We start from the raw sequence: 13,401 nt of genomic DNA, 5'->3' as shown, positions 1-13,401 counted from the left end.
ATTTAAAACCTCTGTGCATCCATGGAAATTACCAAGAAAGTGAAAAGGCAACCTACAGAATGGGAGCAAATAGTTTCAAATCATATATCAGATAAGTGTATTGTGCTGGTTTGTATATATTATGTCCCCCAGAAAAAGCCATATCTTTGAGGCAATCTTGTGGGGCAGACATATTAGTGTCGATTAGGTTGGAACCTATTGGTTCAGTGTTTCCATGGAAATGTGACTTAATTAACTGTGGGCAAGACCTTTCATTGGATTGTTTCCTTGGAGGTGTGTCTTTATTGGATCACTGGAGTACTTTAAAAAGAGCCACACAGGCCCAGATGCAGAGAAACAGAGAGTGACACTTTGAAGAGCAGCTGCAGCTAAGAGAGGACAAAATGCCCCAAGAGCAACACTTTAGAGAAAGCCATTTTGAAACGCAACCTGGGAGCAAGCAGACACCAGCCATGTGCCTTCCCAGCTGACAGAGGTTTTCCAGATGCCATTGGCCATCCTCCACTGAAGGTACCCGATTGTTGATGCCTTACCGTGGACACTTTATGGCCTTAAGACTGTAACTTTGTAACCAAATAAACCCCCTTTATAAAAGCCAATCCGTTTCTCATGTTTTGCAAAAGGGCAGCATTAGCAAACTGGAATAGGTATAAGATCTAGAATATATAAAGAACTCCTACAACTCAACTACAAAAAAGAAAAACAACCCATTTAAAAAAGGGCAAAAGGCATCCATTCAGTCAAGATGGTAGCATAAGATGTTCCAGGGTGCCACTCCCTGCCGAGGGCTGGCCTAACCCTCAGCAACGGGCAGGGTCCTGATAGGGGGGCTGGAGTCGGCGAAAAAAAAACGAGACAGACACCTTGTTGTGTCCGGGTACGAAGAAGAAATCTCCGACCAAGCAGAGCATCAGAGCTTTATTTTTATAATTTTCTGTAACATACGCACTAGCATTTAGGCATGCAATACTAGAACAGTTTGGCTAAATTTCAGACATTATTTATTCTTACGCAATGATCAGTGGGCTAGCAGGGACAGACTCCCTGAAGCGGAGCAAGACACAGTGTTCAGGCACTGGCATAACACTTCCTATTATTTAGTACCCAGCAATCTATAACTATTTTTTGTGTTCATGTTTTTTAAATCTGTTAATCATTACCTTTTTGTTTCTTCTAGCTAACTCTTTCAAAGCTATTTATTTCTTCTAGCTAACTCTTTCAAAGCTTGGGAAGGGGGATTTCCGCCTAGTTGACAGATGGCCAGTAGGAGTGAGCAGAAAGGGTGACCTATTGTCTTCTAAGAAAGGAGCAGGCATTTTCACTTACGCTGACTCTAATGCAGGGTAAGCCGCTGGCTCATTAATGTAGCTAGGTGTGGGAGCATTCCACCACCACAGAGCCCAAAAGACGCTAAATGAGAAAGAGAGGCAGTATGAATATAAGAAACAGCAGCAAGAAACAAATTCCTTTTAGGCGGGAGTCATAGGTGCCACTCGATGCTTGCGGAACGGTTACCACGACATGTACTGAAGGCCCAAGGACCGTGCCACTAGGCCGACTGCCGGGTGCTGAATTGGCTGCCCACAACTCCCCCACAGAGTCTTTGAACAACTAGCAAAATCTGGCAGAGCCGTCTTCCTCAAAATTCCAGAAAACAGTTGAAGACTTGCAGCAACTGGGTGGGACCTAGATCAAGAAAACACACATTTAAAAACAGTAGGAGAAGCTTCTGGTGCCCTTGCAGGCCTGCCCCCCAGCCCCTCCCCAGTGCAATGTGAGCTGGCCTGCATTCCCACTGTGGGTCCAAAGCCCCATTCCAGGGGGGAGCAGTGTAACCCCTGTGCACATACTAGGGTGACTGCATGTTGGTGCCAGTGTATCGAGTGGCAGCCTGAAAGACTGAACCAGGAAACTCAGTTGTGTAGTGAGTTCTGACAAAAGTGATTGATGACAGAATCACGCTCAAGTGTGTCACGACCCCTTTACCTGCATCTGTAGCATTAGTGGCATTATACGCATAAGTTAGACTCCTATACTTTCTTCTACTACATCATTCCTCGCATACCTTGCTCGACAACACGGACCCAATGAGACGCTATTAACCAAGTTTGCCCAAGTTACGAACCCTTTAGATGTGCCCCTTAAATACAGGCCCCTCCTTTTTAGTCTCAAAGCAGTTCATTTCCTATTTCTTAACCTCTGGGATTCCTTCTATTGAAATGTGCTCTTAAAAATAACAGTGACCTCTAATAACATCTGCTAATTCCTTCAGGCACTTAACATGCATGTTACCAAACCCTGCTGGCTTAAAAACATCTAGCTTTAAAAAAATATCTCCAGCCATTTCCTGCCTGATCTTTGTTTGTCTTTCCAGTCTGCTTTCCAAAGTTGTTACGTCTCCTTCCTGGACCACAGTGAAAGAGGAGTGCCTGTTTTTCGGTCTCCAATCACTCCAAGCTTAACCCTAGACTCACTCTCTCCCAGCCTAGCTGGTAGCTGTCACCCTGGATTGGTGGAAAGATCTGGGGCCCTGCAGCCAGGCAAGAGCTCTGTCCTGGCTCTAAGTGAGTTTGGTGGGGGAGGGCTCCCGGCCCCCAAGGAGCTGCCCCTGGATGGAACTGGAGACGGAACCCAGGAGCCCGGGCCCAGACAGCGTGGGCAGACTTATAGATCCTATTACTACACCAGAAAGGACTGGATTAAAACAAAAAAATGGATCTTTTGATTTTACTGTTTTTGCTAACTGGTAATGTGGGGAGATAAGGCTAACTACGAGACCACTCTGACACCCGCCCCCACCTTGCCTCGTTTGGAAGAACCACCTCCTCTTTCTTAGACACTGTTGGCTCTTTCCAGCCTCCAAGCGCCCCGGCAGGGTCCCGGTGCCCACGGTGCCACCGCAGCTCTGCCCAGCCCAAATCCAGGGCACCAGGTGGCTCCAGTCACCTGGGCCAGGCCTCAGGCCGACCCCGTGGCTTGACACCTTGCATACAGGCTTCCTGAACCTGTGCACGGGGAGAGGCTGCTGGGACCAGGCGCTCGGTCCGTCTCAGCCTGGAAGGGCAGCACATCGCGGCTTTTAAGGAGTGTCTGGAGCACTGTTCCCTCCCTCCATCCCTGTGTTGAACTTTGCAAACCAGAAAATTAACCATTTTAAAGTGAACAATTCAGCCGCCTGGGCGACCAACAACACCTCTATCTAATTCCAGACCATTTTCCTCACCCGATAAGAAAACTCCAAGCCCTTGAGCAGTGAGGCTGCATTCCAGCCCCAGCAATCAGGTATCTGCGTTCCGTCCCTAAGGCCTCACCTCCTCTGGACATGGCCTATGAATGGAATCACACCACATGTGACCTTTCAATTCTGCCTTCTTTCCCTTGGCTTCAGGTTTTAGGGGTTTATCCACACTGTAGCATGTATTGGGACCGCATTATTTTTTTCTTTTTCATGACCGAATAATATTTCATTGTATGGATAGACCGTAACTTGTGCATCCATTCATCAGTTGGACCTTTGGGCTGGTTCCACCTTTTGGCTCTTGTGAATTGTGCTGCTGTGAACGTGTGTGTGCAAATACTTGTTCAAGTCCGTGTTTTCAGTTCTTTGGGGTATATATCTAGGAGTGGAATTGAGGGGTCAGTGGTAATTATGCTTCACTTTTTGAGGCAGAACACTGTTTTCTTAAACTTTAGTGTGTGTATCAATCACCAGGAGACCTTTTTACACCCCTCCTGGGCCCCATCCTCAGAGATTCTGATTCAGTAGGTCTGGGGTGGGGCCTGAGATCCTGCATTTCTAACAAGCTCCAGGAGATACTGATGCCACAGGTCCATGGACCACTCTTGGATGACCCTTGATCTCAAAGCTTGCAGATCCTTCCCCATTGTGTCGGTTTGGGTGAAAGCTAAATTGCTGTGACAGACACCTCAGGATGTAACAGCCCAGGGAGGGCAGGGGGGCTGTGCTCCCACATCACCAGGCTTCTGGGCTAGCAGGGGGCCTCCTGCACCCTCAACTGTGGCTTTTGCATTCTCCTAGTCACCACCATTTCCAGCCAATAGTGAAGAATTTCCTTTTAAGCAAGCAGTGGGCAATTTGCACACATCACTTGTGCTCATGTTTTCTGGCAAAACCTCACCATGTGGCCCCACCTAGCTGCCACACGGTGGCCATGGAAGGAGGGGAGAAGGGTTTGGGGTGGGCACCAGTCATCTCTAGCACACAGTCCATGTGAAGTGAACGGGACCACCCACAGGGGCTGATTGGTCAGGTCTGGCTTGGGTGAATTTGAACTTGGGTGGATCATGGGAGACTGCCACAGGCCAAGAGGGTCCCACTTAGTCCCCAGGTGGGCATGTAGTAAAGTAACTGGGCTCCAGCATTGGAGGCTTCGATGCACCCAGTCTCCATCCTTACAAACTATGAGACCTGGAACAAATCACTACGGTTTCTGAGCCAGGGCCTCCTCCTCTGTAAACTGTGATTTTTTTTAATTGAATACTGTGATAATTTTAAAACTGGGAGACTCCAGTTCCTGGAATGACCAAGGAGGACCCGGGCTGGTCTCAGACCACATTGGGACATTAGTAGGTATAAACTGGGTCCACCTTTATTGCCAAAGAAAAGACCTCTCCTAGCTGCTTTTAATTCCCACTAGCAATTGAGATGGGGAAAGAAAACAAGCGGCATCTGATGGGGATGGGAAAGGCAGGATCCCACCACCAACCCCCAACAACCTCCAACCCCATCCCAGCCCCGAGACTGGGCCGTGGTCCACTCAACACGACCCGGAGAGGGCCAGGGCAGGCAATCCAGGAGAGGGAGGCTCAGGAGAGGGTGTGTGGCGGGACCAGAGAAGCTGGCTGGGTGCCACTGTGACCCTGTGGGAGGGGGAGGGAGGTCAGGAGCGCAACCAGCAGTTCCCGGAACAAACGTTTACTGACATCCGTCATGTCTGGAGCACCGGGCGTGGTGGTGGAAAACTGTAAAGTACAATCCCTGTCCTCAAGGAGCTCACAGTCTACTGGGAAGGCTGACCAGCAATCCACAGCTGTGATAAAGCAGAGACAAGGGCTGTGATCAAGGAGCACGGGCTGGAGGGTGTCGGGGAGCCCCGTCAGCTGGGGAGGCGAGGCAAGGACTCCAGGAGGCGGTTTGGCCTGGGTCTGGGAGGAGGGCAGACTGTGCCAGATGACGGTGCCACCGGGTGGGCACTCCCACCCCCGGCCAGGAGGAACGAAGCCTTCCAGGCAGAGGGCGCGGGGAGCACAGCTCGCTCAGGGTCCGCAAGCACGAGCAGAGGCCATCAAGACGGGAAAGTCCATCGGGCAGGAAGGGCCCAGGTGCTGTTGGGATTTGGGCTCTGATTGACGTGATGGGAGCCAATAAAGGATCCTGGACAGGGGGGGACGTGAGGGTTGCTCTTGGGGTTTAGTGGGGAGGGGCCGGAAAGGAGGGGAGGCGGGAGGCGATATGGGGAGAAAGCAGAGATCCAGGAGGGGGCCTCACCCAAGGGCGCCAGGTGCGGGGAATGGCACCGTTCCCTGAGATGGGGGACGTCACCAGCACACTGGCTCCTTGGCTTGGCTTGTCCTTCCTGCTTCCTGGGCTTGGGAAGCCGAGGAAAGGAGGCGGCGCTGCTGGGAGCCTGGGACCCGCGTATCCGGGCTCCCCACTGCCCTCTCCTGGCCCCTGTCTGGGAGCTCCCACCCCCACCCCCGGACTGGAGTGGCGAGCGGCCGGGCGGTGGTCTCGCTGGGGGGCTGCCGGCACTGCCCGCCCCGGCTCAGCCCCGGGCCTGGAGGAGGTATTCGTAGCTGAGGAAGGTGACCGCGTTGACGGGAAAGGCGCGGGCGCTGTTGATGGTGAGCCCCCGGAAGAAGACCCCCAGCCCCTCCTGCCGGACGCTGCTCGCCATGCAGTGCAGCACCCCGTGGTAGGCGCGCTCCTTCAGCCCGTCCATCTGCATCCGGGACTTGATCACGTCTAGGGGAGTGGCCGAGACCCAGGAGGCGATGCCCGCGAAGCCCCCGGCCACCAGGACGGTGCCTGAGCCTGGGGCAGAGGAAGCCCGCAGCGGGGTCAGACCCAGGAAGGAACCACGCGGCACCCCCCCCGGCCCCCTCTCCCCTCCCTCCCCCACCCTGACTTACTGGGAGTCTGGCCGTCGGACGTGTACTGGCGACAGAGCCATTCGTAGGTGAGGAAGTAGACCCCCAGCGTGGGGGTGTCCCTCAGCACCAGGGCCCAGGCTCCCCGAAACAGCCCGCGGGGCCCCTCCTCCCGGCAGATGGAGGCCGCGCAGTGCACAGGCCCGCGGTACCGGGGCGGGAGGCTCCCCGGCCAGGCCCTCGGTTCTGTCTGGTTTTGCAGCCGAACTTTGATGAGGTCAAAAGGGGCCAGGAAGTAGGACTGTAGGGAAGGAAACGGTGGGGCTCCAGGGCACAACTGAGGCCGACATTGACAAAGAAGGTGACTTCCTGCAGGGCCCTCACTCGGCCCCCTGCCAGCTCCCAGCCTCTCAGCCTGGGGAGGGATCAGGGCATCTTGATGCAGGGGGACAGGCCACCTCCTTGAGCATCGGGTGCCCTGACGGCGAATGGCACTGCCCCTCCCCTCACACAGCCAGCCCCCAGGGACAAGCCAAGGGTTCTTGTGCCCGGAGTGGGGGTGGGTTTCCAGTCTCCCCCCAGCCAAGCCCAGCTTGCTCTTCAGTGACTGAGAATTCAGATCTCAGCCATGAGACATGGCCGGGTGCTGACCCCTCCCAGGGCTGGGGAGGTCGTGTCATCTTAGTGCTCTAAGGAAGGGGCTCAGCTTCCTAAATGCTCCCCTCCCCCACCTTCCACACGCCCCACCCCACCCCCACCCACCCAAGGCAGGCAAGTGCTTTCTGCCTCTCACCCACCCACTCCCACCAATATAGCCCACAGAGAGACTTCCATGCAGGAAGCTGGGTGCCAAATAGGATTTGGGGGGTCCTCAGATGCTTATCTGTGTGCCTGAGGCAGATGGGGCAGCGACTAGGGGGATACTGGGTCCAGGCCACGGGTGAGGGTTGGTGCAGGGGGAGCGTGGAGGGAGTTTGGGGGGATTGGGGGTAGGATGCAACTAGATCAAGAGAAAGTGTTGAAGTTGAGATGAGAATTAACGTCCAGGTGAGGTCAGCCTATCCTTTGGGGGCTTATGTGTGGTTTTCTTTTTCTTTTTTTGTGATGGGTACATGGGCTCAGTTCCTCGGCCCTGGAGGTGCCGAGGGCAGTGAGGGCTGGCTGTGCAGCTCGGCCGTCCAGCGTTGGCGCTGGTCTTTAGAGGGTGGCAGGCCGAGTCTCCTTTTGCTTATTTCCTCCCCTGTGGGAAAGGTGGTGGGTTGGGACCCTCCGTTGAGAGATCAGGAACCTGAGGCCACGCTCCGAGGAGTGGCCCAGCAGAGCCTGCTGGCAGGGCTGAGCTGAGGGCTTCTCCAGGGACTGCCTCCCGAGCCCAGGAGATGGCTGGGTGGCAGGCAGGGGTGAGGTGGGGGCGCGGGGGAACCAGACATGGCCGCACCAATGGCAGGATCGGCCGAAGCCACACCAAAGTGACTGTCCGTGTCAGAGGTTGTCATCCGTGCCCTGTGCTGACCCGAGAGCCACTTGCCAACTTCCCTCTCTACCTCCACGCTTCGTCACGTTTTCTGCTCCAAGACCCTGTTAAACTGATGCCATGGGCTGGCGGGTGAACTCAGGTCACTGTTGGTGACTCTGACATTCCCAAGTTCAAAGGGGCTGGAGGGGAAGGTAACGTAGGAGCTGGGCCTGGCGGGGCCTCAACCAGGCCACTTCTCGGGTCTCAGTTCTCTTCCTGGTTTTTGTGGACTATGAAGTTTCAGGACTAAGGAACTATGTAGCATCACGGCCATTTCAGTCTCATTAATCATTAATTCATCTGAACGTGCTAACTGGCCCCGTCCTCCCTCCTTGCGCTCTCGCCCGTGAAGCGGCCCAGGAGCATCAGGGCAGGTGCCAAACAGGGGAGGTCCAAGGAGCCCTGCTGGGTGTGGGATGGGGCCACACACACGTCCCTCTGCCTCTCTACACTTAGGCCCCCCATCAGCTCAAGTTCCCTCTGGTGCCTGAAGCTCCTCTTCTCCCACCTCACTGTACCCCTAAAAAGCTGAGAGCAGAGACCAAGGCCAAGCAATTGGGGTCACTTACTAATGACTACCCCGGGCCTTTCCCACTGAGGTCTGTGGGGCCTTGGGTGAGGGCTCCCAGTCATGGCCACCCAGATGTGGCAGGAAAAGGGACTGAGCTGGGCTGGGGTAATGCCAGGATGGCATGAAGACCGGGCCAAGGCTTGAGCTCAGAGCTGTGCTGGAGCTGTTAGTTCCCGGGGTCAAGGTCACCTGGGAAGAGGTCTTCCTACTGTCCTGGGGCAGGCAGACCCCTTCGGGGCTGGGCCTGGGCCGCTTCTTCCCGGTGTCCCCTTTGCACTGGACCCCTCCCAGCTCTCTCTGCCTTTTGCCCTTTCAGGTTCTCCCCTCCGGTGAGGCCAGCCCCGCTCCCCTGTGCTCCTTTCTCCCCAGAGGAAGCCCTGCCCGTCTGCAGCTGTGGGGCTGCTAGAGGGGCTGGGCGGGAAAGCTCAGTGTGTGTGTGCACGAGCGTGTGCACATGTGTGCATGTGTGCATGTGTGTGCGCCGCCCTCTCACCTGCATGAGCCCCCCAGCGCAGCCCGCGGTGAAGACGTGTGTGTAGCTGGGAGGCTGGGCCCACCGCTCCTGGTGGGAGGTGGCCGTGAGGACCAGCAGGACATTGCTGTAGACCCCGAACAGGACGGAGTTGACCACGGCTATGCTTGCGATGGGGAAACTCATTCCCTTGAAGAAGCCCAGGAGCTGCAGGGGGACAGGGTGACACCAGAGGGGCAGGGGGCGGTGGGGGTGTGCCCCTTTGCCCTCTCCAGCCCTGGCAGGGCCTCCTCTGGCTGGAGACCATTCCTAAGCCCCAGGGCAGGGCGAGGTTAAGGCGGGCTCCACCCTGGGGACACAAAGCTGTCCCCCTTCCCCCCCCCGCCCCTCTCCAGGGCCCCAGACTTGAGTCTCTCTCTTCCCGGGGCACAGCCCTTCAGGCAGGAGAAGGAAGTGGGGCCTGACTGCTCAGACGCCTCCCACCCCAAGAAGTGAGTCCCCCACCGTCTCATGGCGGTAGATCTTGATGGCACAGTCAATGATGCCCCGGTATGTGGTCTGGGTCTGCAGCCGCACCTGGACAGGGAGGGCAGAGCACACGGCTGGTGGGCCGGTTGCCAGGGCCTGGGCCTGCTCCAGACGGCTCTTCCGCTCTGCCCCTCTGCGCGGGAGGCCAGCAGGGCAGGAGAGCGCCTCTGCAGCCGGGCCCTGCTCTCAGGGCACCCCGATGTTCAGTTCAGGCGGGGTCTTTCATTCCGCTGGTGCCACCCCTAGCCTCACCTTTATAGTGTCAAAGGGGTGTCCCAGGACCAAACCCAGAGCTCCTGTGATGACAAGAAGGTGCTATGAGTGAGGAAGCCAGTCTGAGCTGAGAGAAGAGAGGGGTTCAGGCAGGAGGAAAGAGAGGTGGGCTGCTCAGACACCTGCACCCCACTTTCCTGCCAGACTCCGAAGAGACTCCAGCCACCCAGCCCCAGACTCCTTCATTGGAGCCTCCTCCATGCTGGCACTGTGCTAGGGAGGCCCGGGGACAGGGGGCGTCACACAGCCCTGCCTGGAGGACCCATGTATAGGAGGGAGGGGCCACCACCCAAGGGCCCCCTGGCTCGTCTAACTGTGGGACTCTGGAACGGATCCCCCAACTGCCAACTCTCTTGTCTCCCTGCCAGCTTTACTCCTTCCTTCAGCTAACAGCTGTCATCGAGTGCCAGGCCTTGAGCCAGACCAGGCCCTGCTCCCTGAAGGGGGAGAGAGACCAAGAGGGTCACTGGGCAGAGCTGGAGGGTCCCAGAGGAGTCTGCCCCCCCCCCCCACCCGGCCAGCTCCCCACTTCCTGGCCCTGCCCTTCGTAGCAGAGGCTGGCTCTGTAGTTTTTGTTTTTGTTTTTGTGTGTGTGTGTGTGTGTGTGTGAGGGGGGGTATCACATTCCCAGGAAGCAGGTACAGAATGTCCTTCACTTTCTCCCAACAGAAATGTCACCCAGAAGCTGGGCTGGGTCATAAGCCTGCAGTCCTCAGGGCCTGGGAGCACAGCCCATTGCCAGGTAGGACAGAGGCCCAAAGGGAAACTCAAGATGGCAGCTGAGGTCAAAGGTGAACTTCATTCCTGAGCTCACAGTGGGAGAAGGGGGTGCGGAGAGGGGCTGGGCAGTGCAGGTGCTGTGGGAGAGCACGGCCTTGGCTCCCCACGGCCCCCTCCGTTCGGCCTGTGTCCGGGAGCTTGGCGCTGGAATGCAGAAGCAACACCCTCGCACCAGCGCCTTCCTCTCCCCTCCCCTCCGGCAGCTCCCTGGAGGAGCGTGCGACAGCTGGCTCTGCGGTGCTCTGGAGGAACCAGGACTTTGGTCTCAAGCTCCTCCTCTGCCACCCACCTTCCCCAGGAAGTGACCCGCCATTGGAGGTGATGTGACAAAAGGAAGAAAAATGTCTTACCAGAGATCCAGCCAGCCACGAACTCCTCCACAGGCATTGTCCAGGGCACGGGGAGGGAACTGGAAGGTCCACAGAGAAGGAGAAGCTGGTAAAAGTTTAATTCAGCCCTCTCCCTCCCCTGGACCCCAACTGATAACTTCCCACTAATGTTTAACCACAACCACAGGAGTAGGGGTGAGAAGTGGCCGGATGCCCAGACCCCAGGCGACCAGGAGAGGGGAAGGAGCCAACCTCGGTGGCCCTGACTGACTGGAGGAGGTGTGCAAGTGCAAGACCACACGGGCCAGGGATGAGGGGCTCACAGGCAGCCTGATGGCCTTGTCTGGGGACGGCAGCCAGGCCCCAGGCTCCTGCTCTGGATCCCCCCCAGGGCTGCCTCTGGTCAGTCAGGATTTAAGGAGCCCACTCTGGCCAAGGCTTTGCCTGCCCATCTCAACCCAGGACAAATTTCCATTCATAGCTACAGAAACCCCTTCGCTGCCCGTCCACCCCAGCTCAGGCAGTGAGACCCTGCAGAGACTGAGCGTGCCCACCAGGGGGCAGCCCCGGCCCGCAGTCGCCAGTGGCACTGGGGATCTGCTGGAGGCGGGCAGGCTGGGAAGAGCTTGGAGAGAAGCCAGCACTGGCACCAGGAGTCACTCATGGGGGGCCTGAAGCCTGTTTGTTCCCCGAGGGTTGTTTATGGCTCCCACAACTGAGTCATCAACACAGCTTCCCGCAGCTCCCTGCCTCTTTCCCAGGGGAGGGATGGGGGTTTTGATAGCATAAAGGGCCCTGTGTCTATCTGCCTGGGGGTGACGAGGCTGTGACTGCCTTTTTGTCTTTGGATAACTACAACTTAAACCAACCATGCATGGGGGGTCTGACTGTCTGTAGTTGGGGGGTGAGGGTGAGGGGTGGGGGGTAGGGTCTTCTTTTGAGGATACTCAGATCCACAACTCAGGCACCTCTGCTTATAGAAATCTGTGAGGGTTCCAAATGCAAGTGCCAATCCTTGAAGTCGTCCTTGACTCTTTCTCTCCCACCCACCTCCTTGTATCAAGAACATTCGCTAATATTACCATCAAAACACGTCACCTCCTCTGCTACTGCCTTGGCCCCAGCTACCACCACCACCTCCGCTTGGATTTCTCCCCCTAACTGACCTCTCAGCTTCCAGCCTTGCCCCCTTCCAGTCTATTCTCCATGCGGTAGCAAGAGTGGTCCTCAGTGAGGGCGATGCAGTTAAAATCTCAGTTGGACCATGATCCAACTCTGCTTAACAACCTGCACTGGGCCCCCTCCCATTCAGAGCCAAACCCAAGTCCCCCTAGCATCTAGGAGCCCTCCACCCTCCACGCTGCCACCCCAGCCTCCTCTGGCTTCACTTCCTGCTGTCTGTCCCCTTGCTCGCTCCACTCCAACCACCCCGGCCTCCTTGCTCTTCCTCAAACATGCTTCCGCCTTCAGTGGACACTCTCTCCCTCACCTCCTCCAGGCCTTGACTCAAGCATCTGCTAATTATCTCATTGAATGTTGCAATCTGTGTCCCCCGTCCCCTCTTCCCGGCCCCCAAGCATTCCTGATGCTGCTGACCTGCTCTACCTTTTCTTTCTTCCATTGAACTTATCACCTTCTGACATCTCATGTTACTAACTTACTGCCTGTGCGGCAATTCTTTTGTCTTATGCAGTGTTTAAATCTGTGTTTTTTTTTCCTGGACTTCTCTTTCCCCTCTCTGTCCTGAGGGTTCCATTGCTGAGAACGCACTGTACATTCTCTGGTCCACATCCCAGCTTCTTTGAGTCCTTAAGTCAAGCTAGTAAGGAAGATACATTGTAACGGGCTCAATCCTGAGCCAGTGTGGGGCCTGGGAGGGCTGGCAAAGAGCTGTTTCAAATAACCGAGGAAACTGGCTTGGGTCTGGAGCTGGAACTGCCTTCCAATGCCAGGGAATCCGGGCAGGTGGAACCCACTTCCCCCTGTTGCTGACGGCTGAGCCCATTGTTGTCACTTGGAATATTTTCTGGTTCCTCTGGCCCAGGGAGGTGCCCATGGACCTGTTTTTCTCCTTGAGACCCACACACCTCAGTCACACCCACACTGGGGTTGCCAGGACATGTTGGTGACATGACCCGAGAGAGGTGGTTTCACCCCTGCCTCTTCGGAGCCCGATCGCCTCTTCCCAGCCTGGGAACGCCCCAAGGCCTCGCAGGCTGTGTGTCTAAGATAACCACAGTTCCCGTGACAGCTCCCTAAGGGGGTGTGCCCGGCCTGGCTTTGTAACTAGAGGTATATGATTTGACAGAGGGAAGGTCCGTAGAGATCATCTAGTACAATCTCCTCATTTCACAGATGAGGAAACTGAGGCCCCGGATGAGTAGGACCCACACCCCGTCTCCTGGCCTCATCACCCCTCACGACCCAGGGCACTGCAGCCCCCAGGCCGCTGCCTGCGCCCCCTCTTTGCCCAGAGCCCGGACAGTGTGTTTTCCAGGCGAGGGGACCGGCCCAAAGTCACACGGCGAGGGAGTGGCAGAGCTCGCGCCCTTACCCCGATTTCCTTGAGCCTTCGCCACGGCCTGTTACGAAGTCAACGGTCGGACGTGGGGCGGCGCGTGGGGGGGGGCGGACTCGCCATCGGTCACTCGGCTGGGTGGCGGGGCTGATTCGTGGGGCGACCATCCCAGGGGCGTGACCAGAAACAGCAGGCGTTCCCCCGAGGCGTCCCGAGCATGCGCGGGCCCGCAGCGGCAGTGACAGGGGGTTGCTGCATGAGCGCTCGGGCGCAGCCAGGGCGCGTGCGCGGCGCTCCGGGGCT

The 13,401-nt window shown here is 56.7% G+C and overlaps 1 protein-coding gene across 10 annotated transcripts; it reads right to left on the bottom strand.

The window, feature by feature from the left end:
• Nucleotides 1–872: 872 nt before the first annotated feature.
• SLC25A45 (solute carrier family 25 member 45) lies at nucleotides 873–13,308 on the bottom strand. 10 transcript variants are annotated; one of them, XR_005217469.1, is made up of 8 exons: nucleotides 13,135–13,308; nucleotides 10,602–10,660; nucleotides 9,451–9,494; nucleotides 9,175–9,246; nucleotides 8,692–8,877; nucleotides 6,154–6,526; nucleotides 5,510–6,055; nucleotides 873–1,686 (listed from the first exon to the last, which is right to left on the bottom strand). XR_005217469.1 is itself a non-coding variant. In XM_037840390.1 (7 exons), the coding sequence occupies exons 1-7, from the start codon at nucleotides 13,263–13,265 to the stop codon at nucleotides 5,787–5,789; spliced, it is 1,134 nt and encodes a 377-aa protein (XP_037696318.1). In that variant the 5' UTR covers nucleotides 13,266–13,308; the 3' UTR covers nucleotides 1,705–5,786. The 10 variants fall into 10 exon arrangements, 7 of the variants coding, with proteins under 7 accessions (XP_037696320.1, XP_037696325.1, XP_037696323.1 ...); XR_005217468.1 differs by lacking the exon at nucleotides 873–1,686 and adding an exon at nucleotides 1,697–5,051; XR_005217467.1 differs by lacking the exon at nucleotides 873–1,686 and adding an exon at nucleotides 1,702–5,395.
• Nucleotides 13,309–13,401: the final 93 nt, after the last annotated feature.

The sequence above is a fragment of the Choloepus didactylus genome, chromosome 6, assembly GCF_015220235.1.
Source record: "Choloepus didactylus isolate mChoDid1 chromosome 6, mChoDid1.pri, whole genome shotgun sequence".
Taxonomy (NCBI): domain Eukaryota; kingdom Metazoa; phylum Chordata; class Mammalia; order Pilosa; family Megalonychidae; genus Choloepus; species Choloepus didactylus.
This window is presented reverse-complemented; position numbering and strand designations above follow the sequence as displayed.

What these genes read in the sequence shown, in the direction of transcription:
- SLC25A45 (XM_037840390.1), bottom strand. Translation starts at nt 13,265, where the DNA reads ATGGTCGCCCCACGAATCAGCCCCGCCACCCAGCCGAGTGACCGATGG. An exon ending in GAAGGCTCAAGGAAATCGGG is followed by an intron (nt 10,661 to 13,134) that starts GTAAGGGCGCGA and finishes TGGACCTTCCAG; the next exon opens with TTCCCTCCCCGTGCCCTGGA. An exon ending in AGATCTACCGCCATGAGACG is followed by an intron (nt 8,878 to 9,174) that starts GTGGGGGACTCA and finishes GTCCCCCTGCAG; the next exon opens with CTCCTGGGCTTCTTCAAGGG.